Genomic DNA, 16,676 nt, shown 5'->3' with positions numbered 1-16,676 from the left:
ATATCAGATTTTCTTACCTAAAGAATCCAATATTTCTTTCACATCCACAATTATATAGTCCAATTTGTAATTATCTTTATTGGAAGGTGCATCGGTTTCACCGTATCCTCGCATGTCAAGAGCCACCACCCGATATTCACGCTTGAATTCTCGTAACTGGTGACGCCAAGAATACCTACAGAGAGAAGAGAGGATAGAAGGAACCGTAAAGAGATGTAATGGAAATATTGTCAAGAACAGTATTGTGCGTCACATATAGGTATATGGAACCCAATGTAACCATTATATGGCAGTGTTAATGTTTTCCTGTTGCATTGTAAGGTCTCATCCAGATGGGCATATTGTATCCATGTTTATCAGTCCATATAAGAATCCCATCCACCCATTGCAGAAACATAAGTCATCACATGATGGAGCAATTTATCGGAGCTCAGACTGTATACCAGTATTGATGAAATCCTAAAAAGTGTGAGATTTGCTGCACAATAAAATACCCTAAATCAATAGGCTTGTCTGTGGAGGTGCCAGGTTCCAGACCTGAAGCAAAGTAATCTTCTGACCTAAAACTCAACTATAAATATTTTAAAAGAGAATCAAAGTCTATATATTGCCCTAATAATTCCAGAAACCTGAACACACCATGAATAATGTAAAGCATTGAACATATCTGAAAGGTAACCTGCAACGTGACTAGAACATCTATTGCTAAACCACTATTGCAGAGGAGACTGCACTGGCAGATACTTGTGTATTAGCAACTATTTCCTATCTTGGGACTGACAATAGAGTCAGAAATAGGATGCAGACTTCATCACCATGATACCGGTGCTTGGATCTTGGGATCAGAGGGGAATTTGGAGTCAAACCACTGAGGACACTCACTAACAAGCCTGCTGAGAAGACTTTATATTTGCCAGATTTTGGCTGTCAGGGCAGGGGTTTGACTGTCACTATGCATTTTCACTTGTGATTGACAGCTAATCCCCTGTGCTAACAGCCAGAATAACCGAATACATTGCTTTATCTATCTTGCTCCATTTGTCAGATACTGCTTAATAGGCTTCCTTTGTGTTTACAGCTCATGGTCTTGATTTCAGACCACCTCTGCTATCTAGCTGCAGTGGCCAGGCTGGTAAGGTCAACCCCTGTTCCCAGCAGTTTTGATTGCCTCTTTGATGCTGATGATAAGAGATAAGATAAGATAATCCTTTAATAGTCCTACAAATGCAGTCTATTAGCTCTGCAGGGTGCTCTGAGGTGTCTAGCCCTGGTAAGGGCCTTAAAAGGATTCTACCATTAAAACCTCTTTTTTTGTGGATAAGATGTCAGAATAGCCTTTAGAAAGGCTATTCATCTCTTACCTTTAGATTTGATCTCTGCTGCGCCGTTCCTTAGAAATACCGGTTTTTACCTGTATGCAAGTTAGTTCTCTCACAGCGATGGGGGCGGACCCCAGCACTGAAAATGCGATGGGGGCATCCCCACTACAGCTCAAAAACACGATTCTGCGACGCCTCTATCTTCGGCTGGATCCTCCCCTTCTTTGTAGTCTTCCTCCTGCGTCACCTCCGACGCCCGCGCAGTTTGCTCTGCTGGTGTCTCTTGCAGAGCCGAGTGCGAATGCCGGCTGGCAGCCATTTTTGGGAGGCCGCTCCTCCATTGAACTACAAGAGCAAGAGCGGCCTCACAAAAATGGCTGCCGGCCGGCATGCACAGTCAGCACTACTAGTGTCTCACTGGCAGAGGCAACTGCACAGGAGTCGGAGGTGACGCAGGAGGAAGACGACAGAGAAGGGGAGGATCCAGCCTAAGGCAGAGACATCACAGAATCGTGTTCTCGAGCAGCAGTGGGGACGCCCCATCGCTGCCAGAGAACTAATTTACATACCGGTAAAAAAAGATATTTCTAAGGATTGGCGCGGTGGAGATCACATCTAAAGGTAAGAGACGAATAGCCTTTCTAAAGGCTATGCCCACGTCTTATCAAAAAAAAAAAAAAAAGTTTTAATGGTAGAATCCCTTTAATCAGCACCGCTTATCTCTCTATGCAAATCCAGAGTTAATAGTATGCAGTTTAGAACAAGGCTTGGAGCATGCTGCTGGACTGGGCTGAACTGTACATCACACAAGCTAAGTCTGCCTACAAGCTTGTCACTGAAATCAGGAAGTGGAAGGGAGAGGAGACAGGAGAGCAAGTGAAACCCTGAGAAGGGAACACCCCTTTAAGCGATTTACTATTAAAGGTAACCATTTACTATGCTAGTTTTCGATCCACTGATAAATGATGTATAGTTACTGTAACATTTATTTTATGTAATGCTTATAGATGATTGAAATATCAAAAAGCCTATGTAAGTATACTAAACAAATAATACAACGTCTGTACCCAAGATATTGTCCGTGTGTGCAGAATGGAACATCGTATTAAGTCAGATCTCCAGAAAACTTTTCATAACTGGGACATCAATACAGAGTCAGTATGAAATTTGTGTTGAGCCCAGCAGGATTCACACTGCAGGCAATAAAATGCTTCTATGCTTTGTGATTATTAGCAGCAACCCAATATTCGGGAGAGGACTGAGCACAGGGAGAGGCATATAAACAAGCAGGATGACACAGAATTTGTACATGACCGCACTGATACAATCAAACACAGAGAATTTAAAATGCAGAAATTTTTTACATATTGGCAGGTTGGTTTTTACATCTATCAATGCATTTTTTTTTATTTTTATTTAAGTCTGGCTTCAGCAATTGAGGATGAAACACCGGCATAGCAGGGGCAGCATCGCTTACACAATGGTCCAGCAATTTTTATGATAAAGGTTATATAATTGTACATATAAATAAATCTATATGAGCCATCACCAGCCAATGTCCTTTCACGTTCAGATGGTGCCTGGACATACTAGGGTAGCGAGCATAGTTGCAGCATCGATAAGGAATAAGTGATCCCCGGAAGACCAAGTAAAGCAAGAAAGTCTTTCATGCCCTGTTGGAGAAGGGCAATGTGTAATCAGAACATCATTTTATGGGAAGGCTTCCGAGCTCTATGGAAGTGATGCATAGGCAGATTTACACTTAGATTTGCACTACAGAACTGTACTTTCCAAAACAAACATGCATTAGTTGACCCATGGGATGTTAATCTTTAAGCTCTGTGAAAAGGTGAAAGGCAGAGCGCTGGAGTCCCGCTACATCAGTCCCGGATTCCTGACTTGAGTGATCCAGGGCAGATCTGGAATAGGTTTTAGCCCCAGGTGTGGATCCTGGGCTCATTACTGGTCCATAAAAGGTTGCAGAGCCTGCACTTCAGGACAAATCCTGGGAGGAGGGGAGGTGGCTGGGTCTGTCCTGTAACCCTGAGTCTGGTGAGACCAATTTGTGCTTGTGTTTTTTGTGTGGCCCGTAGTAAGCCACATGTATAGTTAGGTTATTACTTCTGTTTAGTCACTTGGACGAGCAGGCATATGTTTTATTTTTGCCTGATGTTAAGGCTGTTTTCCCCCCCTAAGTAAACCTATTTTATTACAATATATATCATCTATGCAAACCTTTATCTTGAAGTTATTGGAAGTGCAATTCTTCTCCATAATAAAAGTTGCATTGTAGCCCAGGGTGACAGTGGCTTTCATATTTAACATTCATAAAAAATTAAAAAAAAAAAAAAAGTAATAAAAACAAGAAATAGAACATAGAAATGGTCACCTGTTGTAAATTAAATGCAGTACCTTCCAAAGTACAGTGCCCTAAGACAGCAACAGAGGGAAAGAGGGAAATCACTCTTTGTATTTTTATTGCTAGAACTTAAGACTGGCGTTTTATATGGCTGGTGTAAGATGCCCCTGAATTATTAAAGGGGTATTCCCACGTCACATACTGACCAGTCTTCACTCCTGTAAAATCTTCTTTCTTCCTGGTTTCTTGCATCATTTGGTGGGCGGGGTTTCACATGCAACCTACCGTTTAGCTCTGCCCTCAAATTCGCGTGTAGCTCTGCCCACCCATATTGGACTATGAAGTACAGGCAGCAGCAACTCCATTCTGTGTTACATACAGAGACTGCCTGTCTCTGCCAGAATGAACACAATTGAATTAGCTAGCCTGATAACTGGGAGAACAGAAGACGTTCAGAAATGCAAGCAGCTCCTCTCCTCTATCTGAGAGCAGGAAGCTAGGTCATGTGGTGTAGACACAGGAGTAGCTAGAAACACAGGCTCGCTCCCTGCACTTAGCCCCTCCTCCCTCCCCCCTGAGAGCAGCAGATACATCACTTGACTTTTGAGCAGATAAGTCAAGGGCTGTGTCAACAATGAATTGAATAAAGTAAGATAGTGGACAAACAAAGCAGTTTTGCTGAAGCAGTGTATTTAGGAAAAGTCTTAAATTCACATTAATAAGCAGTATAGATAGGATCCTTGTGATGGGACAACCCCTTTAAGAAGCTCTGACCCTTGATAATTAAGGCACACTCCCATGTACCATAATTAAAGTCTATGCAAGTCAGGAATTGGCGTAGATTTGAGGTATAACTTACACCAGGTTAATGAATTCCCTAATGTGTTAGATAATATGTTTTGTTAATTTCGCCTCCTATAATTTGCATATTTATTTTGACAACATATTCCATAGCATAGAAATATATTTATTTTTTTTTATACCATTCGCTGTTCCCAGGGAGAGGATACAAGCTGCACGCAGATGTAGTCTATGGCAGGTATTGAACCCAAGACTGCAGTGCTGTAAGGCTATAGTGCTAACCACTGTTACATACATCCAGATATCATCAGTCTGAGAACTTGAAAGGTTCTTCCAGCTAGTTCTGTAATGGATCTCCTCCCCACCCATAATGGCTACCAGTGGCATAACTAAAGTATTGTGGGCCCTGGTGCAATCTTTCGTCCGGGGCTCCCTACCTCATCCATGATTGAGGGAATATCGTCACTCCATAAGGAGAGGCCACCATATAGGTTCTTAGTGATGGTTACGGGTGCTAAGCAGTTTAATCCACCTTAGGCTCTGTTCCCACGGAGTAACGCACCGCACATTCAGACACGTATACAGAGTGTGAGCGCTCAAAACAGATCCCATTCACTTCAATGGGTGCCGGCTTATGGGCGCTACACATTGAAATCAATGGGAGGCTTTTTAACCCATTGATTTCAACGTGTAGCGCCCATAAGCCGGCACCCATTGAAGTGAATGGGATCTGTTTTGAGCGCTCACACTCTGTATACGTGTCTGAATGCGCGGTGCGTTACTCCGTGGGAACGGAGCCTTAGTGTGGTTAGGGGAATCTGTGGGTCTCCTTGGTTTATGGGCCAGATGGAAACTGCAATCTCAATACTGATGCCGGTGCTTATTGGCCCCCTAAGGCTCCTGGGCTCGCTTGTGACTGCACACTCTTCACCCCTTCAAGTTACACCCCTGATGGCTACACCATAGGTTCAGTACAAGATAAGTAACAAGTATAGCTGGTCATACACATTACATAGCTCTCCCGAATACCCCTAAACACTGCCACCCATATATGAAAGGGCCTTTCATGTTGCAATCCAACATGTCTACCTCTACTCTCCTAACATCTGAGGTCGTAGGAGAATTAGGACACCCATACAAATTAGCTGGTGAGCAGATCCTACCGAAATTGGCAGAGTCAGCTAATAAAAATGCATTTACATGTTTATGTATAGCAGAACGTAAAACATATGTATAAAGAAACACTAACACTGGGTCTTAGGGGCTGTACATGACAATAATTCTCACTATGCGAATCCCTGTATATTACGCCCCCTCAATCCCTGCACTAGACATAACCCAATTCTGCAGTTTTGCCTGGAGTGAAACATATGTAGAATACGTTATAGTAGATAAATAAATGTAACCTGAAGCTGTCTGACAATACTACATCTTAGGAAATATTAATCTTTTATCAAATGCAAAATTGTAAATTGCAGAAAACGTATCCGTTTTCATACTCGATGACCATTCTACTCGCCATTACCAGGACATAAATCCAGTGATGTGTAACAGAAAGAACTTGACTCCATCGCCCAGAATGTCACATCAATTAGAAGACAATTTTCTGCAATAAACTGCTGAATTATTGGTTTCTGTCTTCTGTAGTACAAGATTGATTCTTAACACATCATACATACATTAGAAACTCACACCTTGGATTTGCATGACGTGGATACAAAAGTCTACTACGGATTGGCACGATGTACATATAACGGCTTTACATATCCAATTTATAAATCATCCGTATAACTGGATATAAGAATTCACAACCCTGCATAGAACTTGTGCCAGAACACATAAAGAGCTCATACATAACTAAGCACCGGTCTTGCTACAAATTGTACAATGATATAAAGCCATTTATTATAGATTACACAGGAAATCCTAGTCAAGGCTGAGGCCACCTGGAACCAAAGCCAGGAGTGGATTTAGCAGAAGGGAGAAGTGTAAGAACTTACTTTATATTTCACCTTGGCTATAAAAAGTAGCAAAATTTGCAACAAAAATGCAGCTTTTCCGCAACTTGCGTCTTCAGCTTAAAGGGGTTTCACTGGATTACAATAGGACAACCACTTTGTAGGTCATCAATATCAGACTGCAAGGTTCTGACCTCAGCACCACCACAAAACAGCTGATTATCCACCTATACAGTTGAAATGGGGGGGGGAATATTGGTACATTCCCAAAACAAGTGTCTGGTTTCAATATACACAAAAAACCATTTACTTTGATTGATACAAGTGCCGGTTTCCCTTCTTTTTGAAGCCCTTTTAACAGGTTTTATCACTTGATGGCATACAGTTATTTTCGGAACTTTAAAAGCTCCTGCTCTCCAAAATTGATACTTTGTAAGATTCCTCTGCAAGTAATAAAGAAATTGGGGTGCAAGAAATTTGAAGAACCAACTAAGGACAAGACACCTAATGCCAGGGCCCCATGGGGGTCAGAAGCGCCACAGGAAAAATTGTGGCATTTTACAGTTATATGCAAAGTGGATGGGATTCTAGTGAATGCCATGCCCACTTTGTGGTAAAAACCGTGGTGCGGACACGCCACAAATTCGGTTTTGGAAATTGCAGCATGTCAATTATACCTACAGAAATGCCGTCGGCTTCCCCATAGGTATAATTGTAACAGAAAGTCCACCTAAGAAAACCCTGCAAACTTTCTGTCTAAGGGTTGGTTCACACTAGCATTTGTATTCTGTCCGGAAGGATCCGCATGGACAACCCCGAACGGAATACAATCGCAATTGTAAACTATGTGCTGGCAAAGCACATGGACCCCATAGAGCAGGGGGTAGGGAATGTACGGCTCTCCAGCTGTTGCAAAACTACAACTCCCAGCATGCATACTTGCTCTTCTGTTCTTGGAACTCCCATGGAAGTGAATGGAGCATGCTGGGAGTTGTAGTTTCACAGCAGCTGGCGAGCCAAAGGTTGCTGACCCCTTAGCTAGAGTACAATGGGCTCTGTGTACTTGCCGCGTACTACCCGCACGAATCATTTGTACGGGCAGTGCGCCGCAAGTACACGGAGCCCATTATACTCTATGGGGTCCGTATGTTTTGCCAGTACATCGTTTACAATTGCTAATGTATTCCGTCCAGGGGGTGTCCATGCTGACTCCTTCCGGACGGAATACAAATGCTAGTGTGAGCCAACCCTAAAGCAATGCAGGAAGAACCATGATGCGTTGCCGCCGCAATTTTTCCCGTAGCGCTTTTTTGCTGCGGAACGTCCTGTGGGGCCTTAGCCTAAAAATACAAAAATCGGCAAACTGAACAAATAATGTAACAAGTATTCTCTGTAATCCTCATAGCCAAAAATCTTTACTACACATTGTACATTACATGATAACATCAGTCATACAGGGCTCATCTGTCCAGCAAGTGTCATCGGCGGTGAAATTGCTGAAACAGCAGGGTTGTCAGGGCTGAAGCTCCTTGAGCAAAATTTAGTCCATATGGACAGTATTAAATAAGGTTTCAGGAGATTGATAGAGTCCGCTGAGGCATCATCCACTTGCGCTGAAGACTATATACACACACACACATCTGTGCTACCTGCAGCTAAATACTTAAAATATTCTGTATATTACAATGAAGACGTATTTACCAGAACTCTGGGAATCCGTGTAGAAGCAACATGAGGGGTTTTCCTCGTTCTCCTGCAGCCACATAGTGAAAGCGTAATCCGGAGTCCTGCAGATGTATTATACAGAGTTAGTGAGGAGGGAGATTTTATCTGGATTACTATTATATCCAGCATTATACATAAGAATAGATACAGCATTACAGCACCAGCTACCATATTTATAGTCATGCAATGAGGAGGAACTACGGTTTCGGTACAATAGTTCTAGGGGTTGGTGGCCATGACCTGCGAGTGCCTTCTGGAAAGGTTTAACATATGGTTAAGACAGGGGTATCCAAACTTTTGGGGGATGACCATTCGGCCTGACAGTCTATTAACCATTAAAGAGGACCTTTCATGTCCTCATAGATATGCGGTATTATATACTACTAGAAAGCTGACAGTGCGCTGAATTCAGTGAATTCCATATATCTATGAGGACGTGTAAAAGTAAATTAACTATTTTATGAAATTTGTTTTTTTTTGCAAATTGAATATTTTTGATTTCTTCACATTGAGTTCAAACTGCCCCCATACAATATAATAACCTCCATCAATGCCCCCTCACAATATAATGACCCCCTTCCATCACTGATCCCCATAGATACAGTATGAGGGACCAGTGAAGGGGACACTGTATTGGGGAGGGGGGGGGGGAATAATGAATGAGCCATACAATGGCCCTTTCACTGGTCTCCCCATAGCAGTATTAGGTCATTATTTACCTAGATGCTCAATGTGGCCTACAAGCTTAACCAGTAGCAATACTAGGGCAGCGCCACTTCTGCCTGGTTTTGTGATCCAGTTTTACTGTAACTTTGAGCTCTGACACTGGATTCCTCTGATTGGAGCTCTGAATCACACCCCCTTCCTGACCCCGCCCTTCTGACATTACAGAACTTAGCACATCAGGGACCAAAACTAACTGCACTTGTTGCTCAGAAATGGTGGGGGCTAGAGAAAGAAAAAAAATACCAAATATGCTGGAATCAGTGGAGCAGCAGCTATTAAATGATGCTAAGAAATTGAATTGGCGGTGAAAGGTCCTTTTTAAGGTGTTGTCCGGTTTAGAACCCATTTGCAAATGCGCTACAGAAATTTAGAGAATTCTCCTTGAACAAGGATTATACTAGAGCAGAGAGTGGTTACAAAAAGTGCATGTTGGTTTGGAGGACTAAGGCCTGGGTCACACGGGGTATTTTGAACTGGAATTTGAAGCGGAGGCCGCCTCAGATTCCGGTCCAAAAAATGGCTAGCAGTGCACAGGCATCCAGTCGCACACTCCACTCCGGATTAGGCCCAAATGAATGGGCCTAGTCGGGAGGAGGGAGTGTCTTTAGGCAAATGTCCGCGGCTGAACCGGTCACGGCATCCGCCTGAAGAATGAGCATGTCGCTTTTTCTGGGAGCTGGAACAAACCGCTCCCAGAAAAAAAGAACTAACCTGTTCCCTTTGATTTCAATGGGAGCTGTTATTTTGGTGAGGATTTTGAGGTGGTTTCCGCCTCAAAATCCTAACCAAAATACCTAGTGTGAACTCAGCCTAAAGATGGCCACACATTGCATAGAAAACACATTGATATCAATAAACACAGGGATTTCCAAGGTGGACAGTCTGCGCCACAAAACTCAGGGCAAGTCCTATTCCTGTCCAGTTCTGGCTAATCCCATCCACACATTACAGGAAAAAAAATTTAAACTCACCAACTATTATAATTAAAAGGAGTTTTCCAACCTATAAAAATTTGTTATAAATGGCTCAGAACAGTGTAACACAAGTAATAAATATCACTCCGCTTCCCTGCCAACCACTCACGGATTTAGTCTCTATTTCTCAGTCGCTGCACAAGATGGTCAACATTACAGTAAGTGATTGGCTGTCATCACATTCCCAGTGGGATAAGTCAATGTGACTCTTATTTTAATATTTTACACCATAGGACCCAATTTTTGAAAACTTAACATACGCTTTAATATAGCACCAACATATTCCAGAGTGATGTATGCAGAACGTATTCACTGACGTCAGTGTCTGTCCCTACTGGGACTCAATCTAGGATCCTGTCCTAGGCAGACACATCGATACATGGGAAAGCCAACGGTGTGTGCAAGGAAACCAAAATAGCTGTAGGCAACACATACAACGCTGCAGGGCAACAGTGCTAACCACTGAGCCACCCCAGTGCTCGGACTAATGAGCACAACCGTATCATATTTCTTAATATTTTAGCTCTTTCCCCAAAGAGTATTTACTTTATTAATGATCTGTATTTCTTATGTAACGGCCGCACGTTTTCCAGCAATAAGATACTAGTTGTCACTAATATAATCCTGCCCCATAACGGAACTGATTAATTTATCTCCCATCTTGGAAGTGATCCTATATAATTTATAGGAGGATGATAAATAGATTAATTCATTTTATCATATTAAAATGTAGGTCAGATCCCAATTGTGATTCTCTTAGAGTGGGAAGTGTTAGAAGGCTCCAGGCTAAAGTGCTGTACTTTGAAGTAGGAAGTACGTGAGGGAGAAGAACACATGTGACCTGCATACTAACCGCAGTCAGACGACATCCACCGGGGAAGCGCCTGCACTATTATTTTCCATACTACAAGACTTTAGGGCAGATACATGCCTGTTTTGGGGAACACTGTAGGATTTTTCGACCTTAACGTCAGATCCAATGCATGCCATAAGTAGTCAAAATGATGTAAAAATACCCAGAATTTGACTTACAACCCATAACTCTGACTTATTATTGTGTAGAATATATATATATATATGTATGTACCCCCATTCTCATCCATGTACAGGAACCATCCAAGGAACATCTAAAGTGGCACTGACAAATGCTTCTCCAGAGGGGTGGTCTTTTCAAAGAAGATGACCATTGTACATTGTATTTGATGGAACTTAAAAACATATGAACATAATCTGGTTTAGATAAAGGGCGGTCATCTCAAAGTCGTAAATCTAGTCTAGAAAGAGGAGTGGTCATCTCAAAGTCGTAAATCTAGTCTAGAAAGAGGAGTGGTCATCTCAAAGTCGTAAATCTAGTCTAGAAAGAGGAGTGGTCATCTCAAAGTCGTAAATCTAGTCTAGAAAGAGGAGTGGTCATCTCAAAGTCGTAAATCTAGTCTAGAAAGAGGAGTGGTCATCTCAAAGTCGTAAATCTAGTCTAGAAAGAGGAGTGGTCATCTCAAAGTCGTAAATCTAGTCTAGAAAGAGGAGTGGTCATCTCAAAGTCGTAAATCTAGTCTAGAAAGAGGAGTGGTCATCTCAAAGTCGTAAATCTAGTCTAGAAAGAGGAGTGGTCATCTCAAAGTAGTAAATCTAGTCTAGAAAGAGGAGTGATCATCTCAAAGTAGTAAATCTAGTCTAGAAAGAGGAGTGATCATCTCAAAGTAGTAAATCTAGTCTAGAAAGAGGAGTGATCATCTCAAAGTAGTAAATCTAGTCTAGAAAGAGGAGTGGTCATCTCAAAGTGGTAAATCTAGTCTAGACAAAGGAATGGTCTTCTCCAAGAATGAAGTCTTTTGCAGAACTTTTATGACACGTGAAAGAATCTAAGTTCTTGTTATAAGCAGCCCCTTTCAAACCCAAATACTTTACTAAAAAAATATTACATTACAGTAATCCCTTTTATCTAGAGGGGTCTCCATTTTGTTTTGAGGGACTGCAATACCCAGGCAATATGACCCACAAGGTTTTTAGTATATAATGTTTTTCCTCTGAGGGTTTTGGGAACAGTGTATGGTTGCCAGCATCAGTATCTCCCTCAGGTGATAAATCTGAAGGCTCGTGTAACGCATTTTGATGGCCACTAGGAATCACATAGCTCCTAAATGTAGGCCCTCACTGTTAGGCTCCATGCACATGAATAAACCCAAGACAGGTCCTATACCTTTATGTTTCGTGGCCTGCACTTACTGAAAGACGTGTATGGGTTTGTGGAGGCACAAGCAAAATTCTGACACAATCCATGTGCATTTAATAGCGGACAACCCCGACCCACCACATGTGCATGTTCTTATCTATAGAAGCATGTATGAAGACTTCAATTGTTTGTTGCTTGAGTATGTGTGACTTTACAGATATAATCTAATTCATCATAGGCCTTACTAAATTTAGGAAATAGTTAAAACTACTTGGAAAGTGATCCAACTATTTCCCCCCCCCCCCCCCCCCAACAACATAATTCTCTGGCATAACAAATAACTTGTCAGAATAATAAACTACATTTTTTTGGTTATTTTTCATCAAGTTCTCATACCATAACCACATTGAAACACTGTTCCCAGGTAAGGTGTGTTGTGAGAAGATGACAGGGAGAGTGCTGCAGTCCAGGTATATCAGCCCCAGGTTTCTGACATATGTGTGGTCCAGGGTGGATCTGGAGTAGGCCTCAGCCCAGGTGTAGATCCTAGGCTCATTACTGGGACAGAAAAGGAAGCAGAACCTGCACTGCACTACAGGTCCATGGGGTGAATGGAGGTGCATAGTTCTGTCCTGTAAGCCTGAGTACAGTGAGACAACACTGCTGTTTTGCTCGTGTGGCTTTGTGTTGCACGTATAGTTAGGTTATCTGTTCTGTTTAGTTAGTCGCTCAGATGAGCAGGTTTTTTTTTTTTTTTTTGGGGGGGGGGGGGGGGGTTTGCCTGAAGTTAAGGCTGGATTTTGTTTTGTTTATTTTGGGCCTGAAGTCAAGGTTTATTTATTTTCCCATTTTTTTTCTAAATAAATCAGTTTGCTGCATGTTTTGTGTCCCTGTCTTGACCGTTAGGGTCTGCACTTCTGCTTCTACTGAGCTAACTTCCCCAATGTTTTGTATAACATTAAAAAAAATAATAATTTAGGAACCCCCCATGGACCTCACATCCCAGTATTATACATTACTCTGCACTTCCCTGCAAAGTTTACAAAAATGGACTTGAGGTTCTTAGTATACATTTCGATACATTTGTATAATCCAAATGGCAACTTCATAGTGACCTCTGTATAAAGGATCCCTACACCAGTTTGCATGACAAATGCCAGCACAGGAAGAATAACCCAGCAGTCCAACAGCAGCCCTAATGCCATGGTAAGGCCCAGGTTCTGGGTTACTCCACCCACGGGCAGGGCGCCGCAGATCTCAAAATGTTCACCTTGGGCCTGGTTCAAATCTGCGTTGGTAATCCATTCGGGGGAGTCCGCATGGGGACTCCACGAATGGACCACTGAATGCATTGACAAGTGGTGTGCAGTGAAAGCACACGGATCCCATAGACTATAATGGGGTCCATGTGCTTTCCACACAGAACATGCAGACAGGAAAGTAGTTCAATCTAATTTAATGCCCACATGATTCGTGCGGAAAGCAGACAGACCCCATTACAGTCTATGGGGTCCGTGTGCTTTCACTGCACACTCTTGCCAATGTGTTCGGTAGTCCATTCGGGAAGGGGAACGGACTCCATGCAGACTCCCCTGAACGGATTACTGACGCAGATGTGAACGAGGCCTAACTATAAAAGTCTCAGTCAAAGGACTGAGAGCTAGTAGGTAAATCATTTATGCGGTTGGTGAAGAGATCACTGCTGAGCCCTGTGACTGGCACAAAGATAGAAGACTGTACATAGAAGAGCAAACCTGCCACTACTGGCAACGGAGGACCAGTAAGAGATTACTATTTCCCATTCCTTTTCAAGACAATCTTAATATGAGCTTGTAATGTGGGGCTTCAGCTTTAAGACGTGATCAAAGCAGGCTGGGGTAGGGGATGCCTAAGACTGACAGATTTACTATAACTCGTTCCAGAAAGCTGGCGTGAGTTATACCTGAATTCTGCGCCAACCGTTGGCTGGTATAGATTGCAATTCTGGCACGCGGGGCCATTCAGGTTGCGCCAAGGGCCAGGGCCTCAAAATAATTCAGGAGCATCCGCCGCCAGCACTCACAATAATAAGTCTGGTGCACTAAATAAATTTCTCCTATTGTGCATCAGTCATAAATAAACAATTGTACGGGGGAATAACTATTGGCCCAATAGCTTGTCTGCCAGGAACAGTGTTATGAGTAATAAATGGATGGTCCTGGTAGAGACCAAGCCTTTATTTGCATCAGGGTCCAGAAGCTTTAAGTCACACTTTTGGTCTAAAGTATCTTTAATAAAATAATCAATAAATAAAAATATTATATTGTGCATGGGGGGGAGGGGGGGGTCACTTAATAGAACCAAAGTGTATTAAAGTCGCATTGAAGTCTATAGGGGAATGCTGCAGTACCTAAGGCTGCTGCTACAGTTTGCAAGTGAGCATGTAAAATAACCTGGAGCCTCACTGTCCCAGAGCAGCTGATCTTCAGGGGTCTAAGTTTTGAACCCTTGAAGATCTAGTATTGATCAGCTGATCAGCAGGACCAAAACGCCCCAAAAGACTTCATCTGAATGGGCACAAGTTTGCTTGTGTGACTAGTACTCTATTTTCTTCTATGGGGCTGCAAGCACTGACAGATTACAGAGACCCCATAGCAAGGAATGGAGCATCACTCATGCAAGCGCACTGACACTCCATTCATAAGGAGGCTTTGGGTGGAATTCCAGTCCTGCATCCTCCTAAAGATTGGGGTACTCTACGGTTGGGCCCCCAGCGATTAAACACTTATTCCCTGTCCACAGGACAGGGGATAAGTGTCCATAACTGCACCATCCCTTTAAAGAGGATAGCTCATCAGTATTAGATTGGGGCAAAACTGTGCACCCTTGCCGATCAGATGTTTCAAAGGGCTGCAGCGCTCATATTTTGCAATTTCAATGGGTTTTACAGGCTAAATAATTGATGGCCTATCCTTGGCATAAGTCAACTCTTACAAATCGTCATAGGACAATACTTAGGCCCCCGGCCAATCAGATGTTTGAAGAGGCTGCAGGATTTGCGCAAGAGCTGCAGCCGCTCCAGTATTTACCATTTGTACAGCGGCTGTGACTGGTATCGCAGCTCCGCCCCATGACAATACATGGCGAAGTGGAAGCTTCATACAGCTGATCTGCCAGGGTCCTGGATGTCAGACCCACACAGATCTTCAATTGATCACCTATTCTAGGGATAGGTCATCAATTCTAAAGTCCCAGAAAATCCTTTTTAGTGTTTACACATGCAAAACACCAGCACAGCCCTTCACGGCCTGGTAGTGTAGTTTCACTATTCGCTTCAATGGCGATATCGTGCACAGCCACTACAGATTGTGATGGCATTCTGCAAGTGTGATCCCTGAAACAGCTGCAGAATTTGTTTCCTTGGAGTAATTTTTTTTTGTTTGTTTTAATTTAAACCTATTGCACAGTTGCTGCATTTATTTATCGTACAGTATAGTACATAGGCATTGTATTGCAGACTATGCAAGATATTGCCTATCCACAAGGATGGCGACTGGTGAGGATCTGCCAACTTGGACCCAAACTGTTGAAGAGAACGTGGTTCTGTGTGCTCTGTATAGATGAGATAACAGGCTGATCATGTGCGTTTTGACTCCATTCCATTGACTTGCTGGAGATAGCCGAGTGCTGTACTTGGCAGTCCCACAAACATGAATGGTGTGGTATGTATGACCCATTTTCATCATCAGTGGTAGTCCAAGCCTTCAGAGATCAGACAGGTATCCCCAGCCTTGTGTATAGGAAATAAACTTGTACTTACCAGAATACCCCTTTAAAGCCCAACACAACTGGTAATGAGGGTTTACTGCCCTCCTTATATTAGCATTCCCTAAGGGAGCCTTCACATGGAGTAAACGCGTGTATTTTTGCAAAATACACGTGTAAAAATAAGACTCCCATTGACTTCAATTATTTTTTTTACACGTGTAAAAATACGCCTGTAAAATGTCATTGAAGTCAATGGGAGTCTTATTTTTACAAGTGTATTTTGCAAAAAAATACACGCGCGTTTACTCCGTGTGAAGGCTCCCTAATAATGATGAGATAATAGATGCAACCACATGCACTAAACTACCTGCCACAATACTGATCAAAGGCCTAGAATACATCTTGCCATAGCGTGTATAAGGCTGAGGCCCCATGTTGCAGAAACGCATCTTTTTTTGTTGCGATTTTTTGAGCCAAAGCCAGGAGTGGATGAGCAGAAGTAGAAGAACTTCCTATATATTCCCCATTCTTTTGGCAGCCATTGTTGGCTTTGCCTCAAAAACCAGCTGAGTTTCCGCAACACGGGGCCTCAGCGTAACACTCCCACTCTATTACCTATGAAGGATCACACCATTTTTCTACAACAGCAAGAGCTAGGGCTAACACCCCTACACCCTTACTGACTTTGTAATAGGACCACTTGCACCTTCCAGTTTGGATTTGATAGATGTTCCCAATAGAAGTGTTTGCAAACCATTAACATTGTTGAAAAGGTTTTTTCACACCCCATTAATCCACATAACCTTCCCCCTATGATAATGCTACAAGACGCATCACCCCATTCTGTAATTGTGGGATCCCTTTTATACCGCACAACATTTATCATTGTATAAA

At 42.6% G+C, this 16,676-nt stretch overlaps 1 protein-coding gene across 1 annotated transcript in view; it reads right to left on the bottom strand.

The window, feature by feature from the left end:
• The window catches only part of EPHX4 (epoxide hydrolase 4), a 30,125-nt gene that overhangs the window by 11,683 nt on the left and 1,766 nt on the right, over window positions 1-16,676 (bottom strand). Inside the window, exons 2-3 of the mRNA XM_075286576.1 lie at window positions 8,139-8,224; window positions 18-175 (exon numbers count right to left, since the gene is read on the bottom strand). Of these exons, the coding sequence (XP_075142677.1) occupies window positions 18-175; window positions 8,139-8,224 (244 nt within the window). The remainder of the gene's footprint in view (window positions 1-17; window positions 176-8,138; window positions 8,225-16,676) is intronic.

The sequence above is a fragment of the Leptodactylus fuscus genome, chromosome 9 (assembly GCF_031893055.1).
Source record: "Leptodactylus fuscus isolate aLepFus1 chromosome 9, aLepFus1.hap2, whole genome shotgun sequence".
Taxonomy (NCBI): domain Eukaryota; kingdom Metazoa; phylum Chordata; class Amphibia; order Anura; family Leptodactylidae; genus Leptodactylus; species Leptodactylus fuscus.
This window is presented reverse-complemented; position numbering and strand designations above follow the sequence as displayed.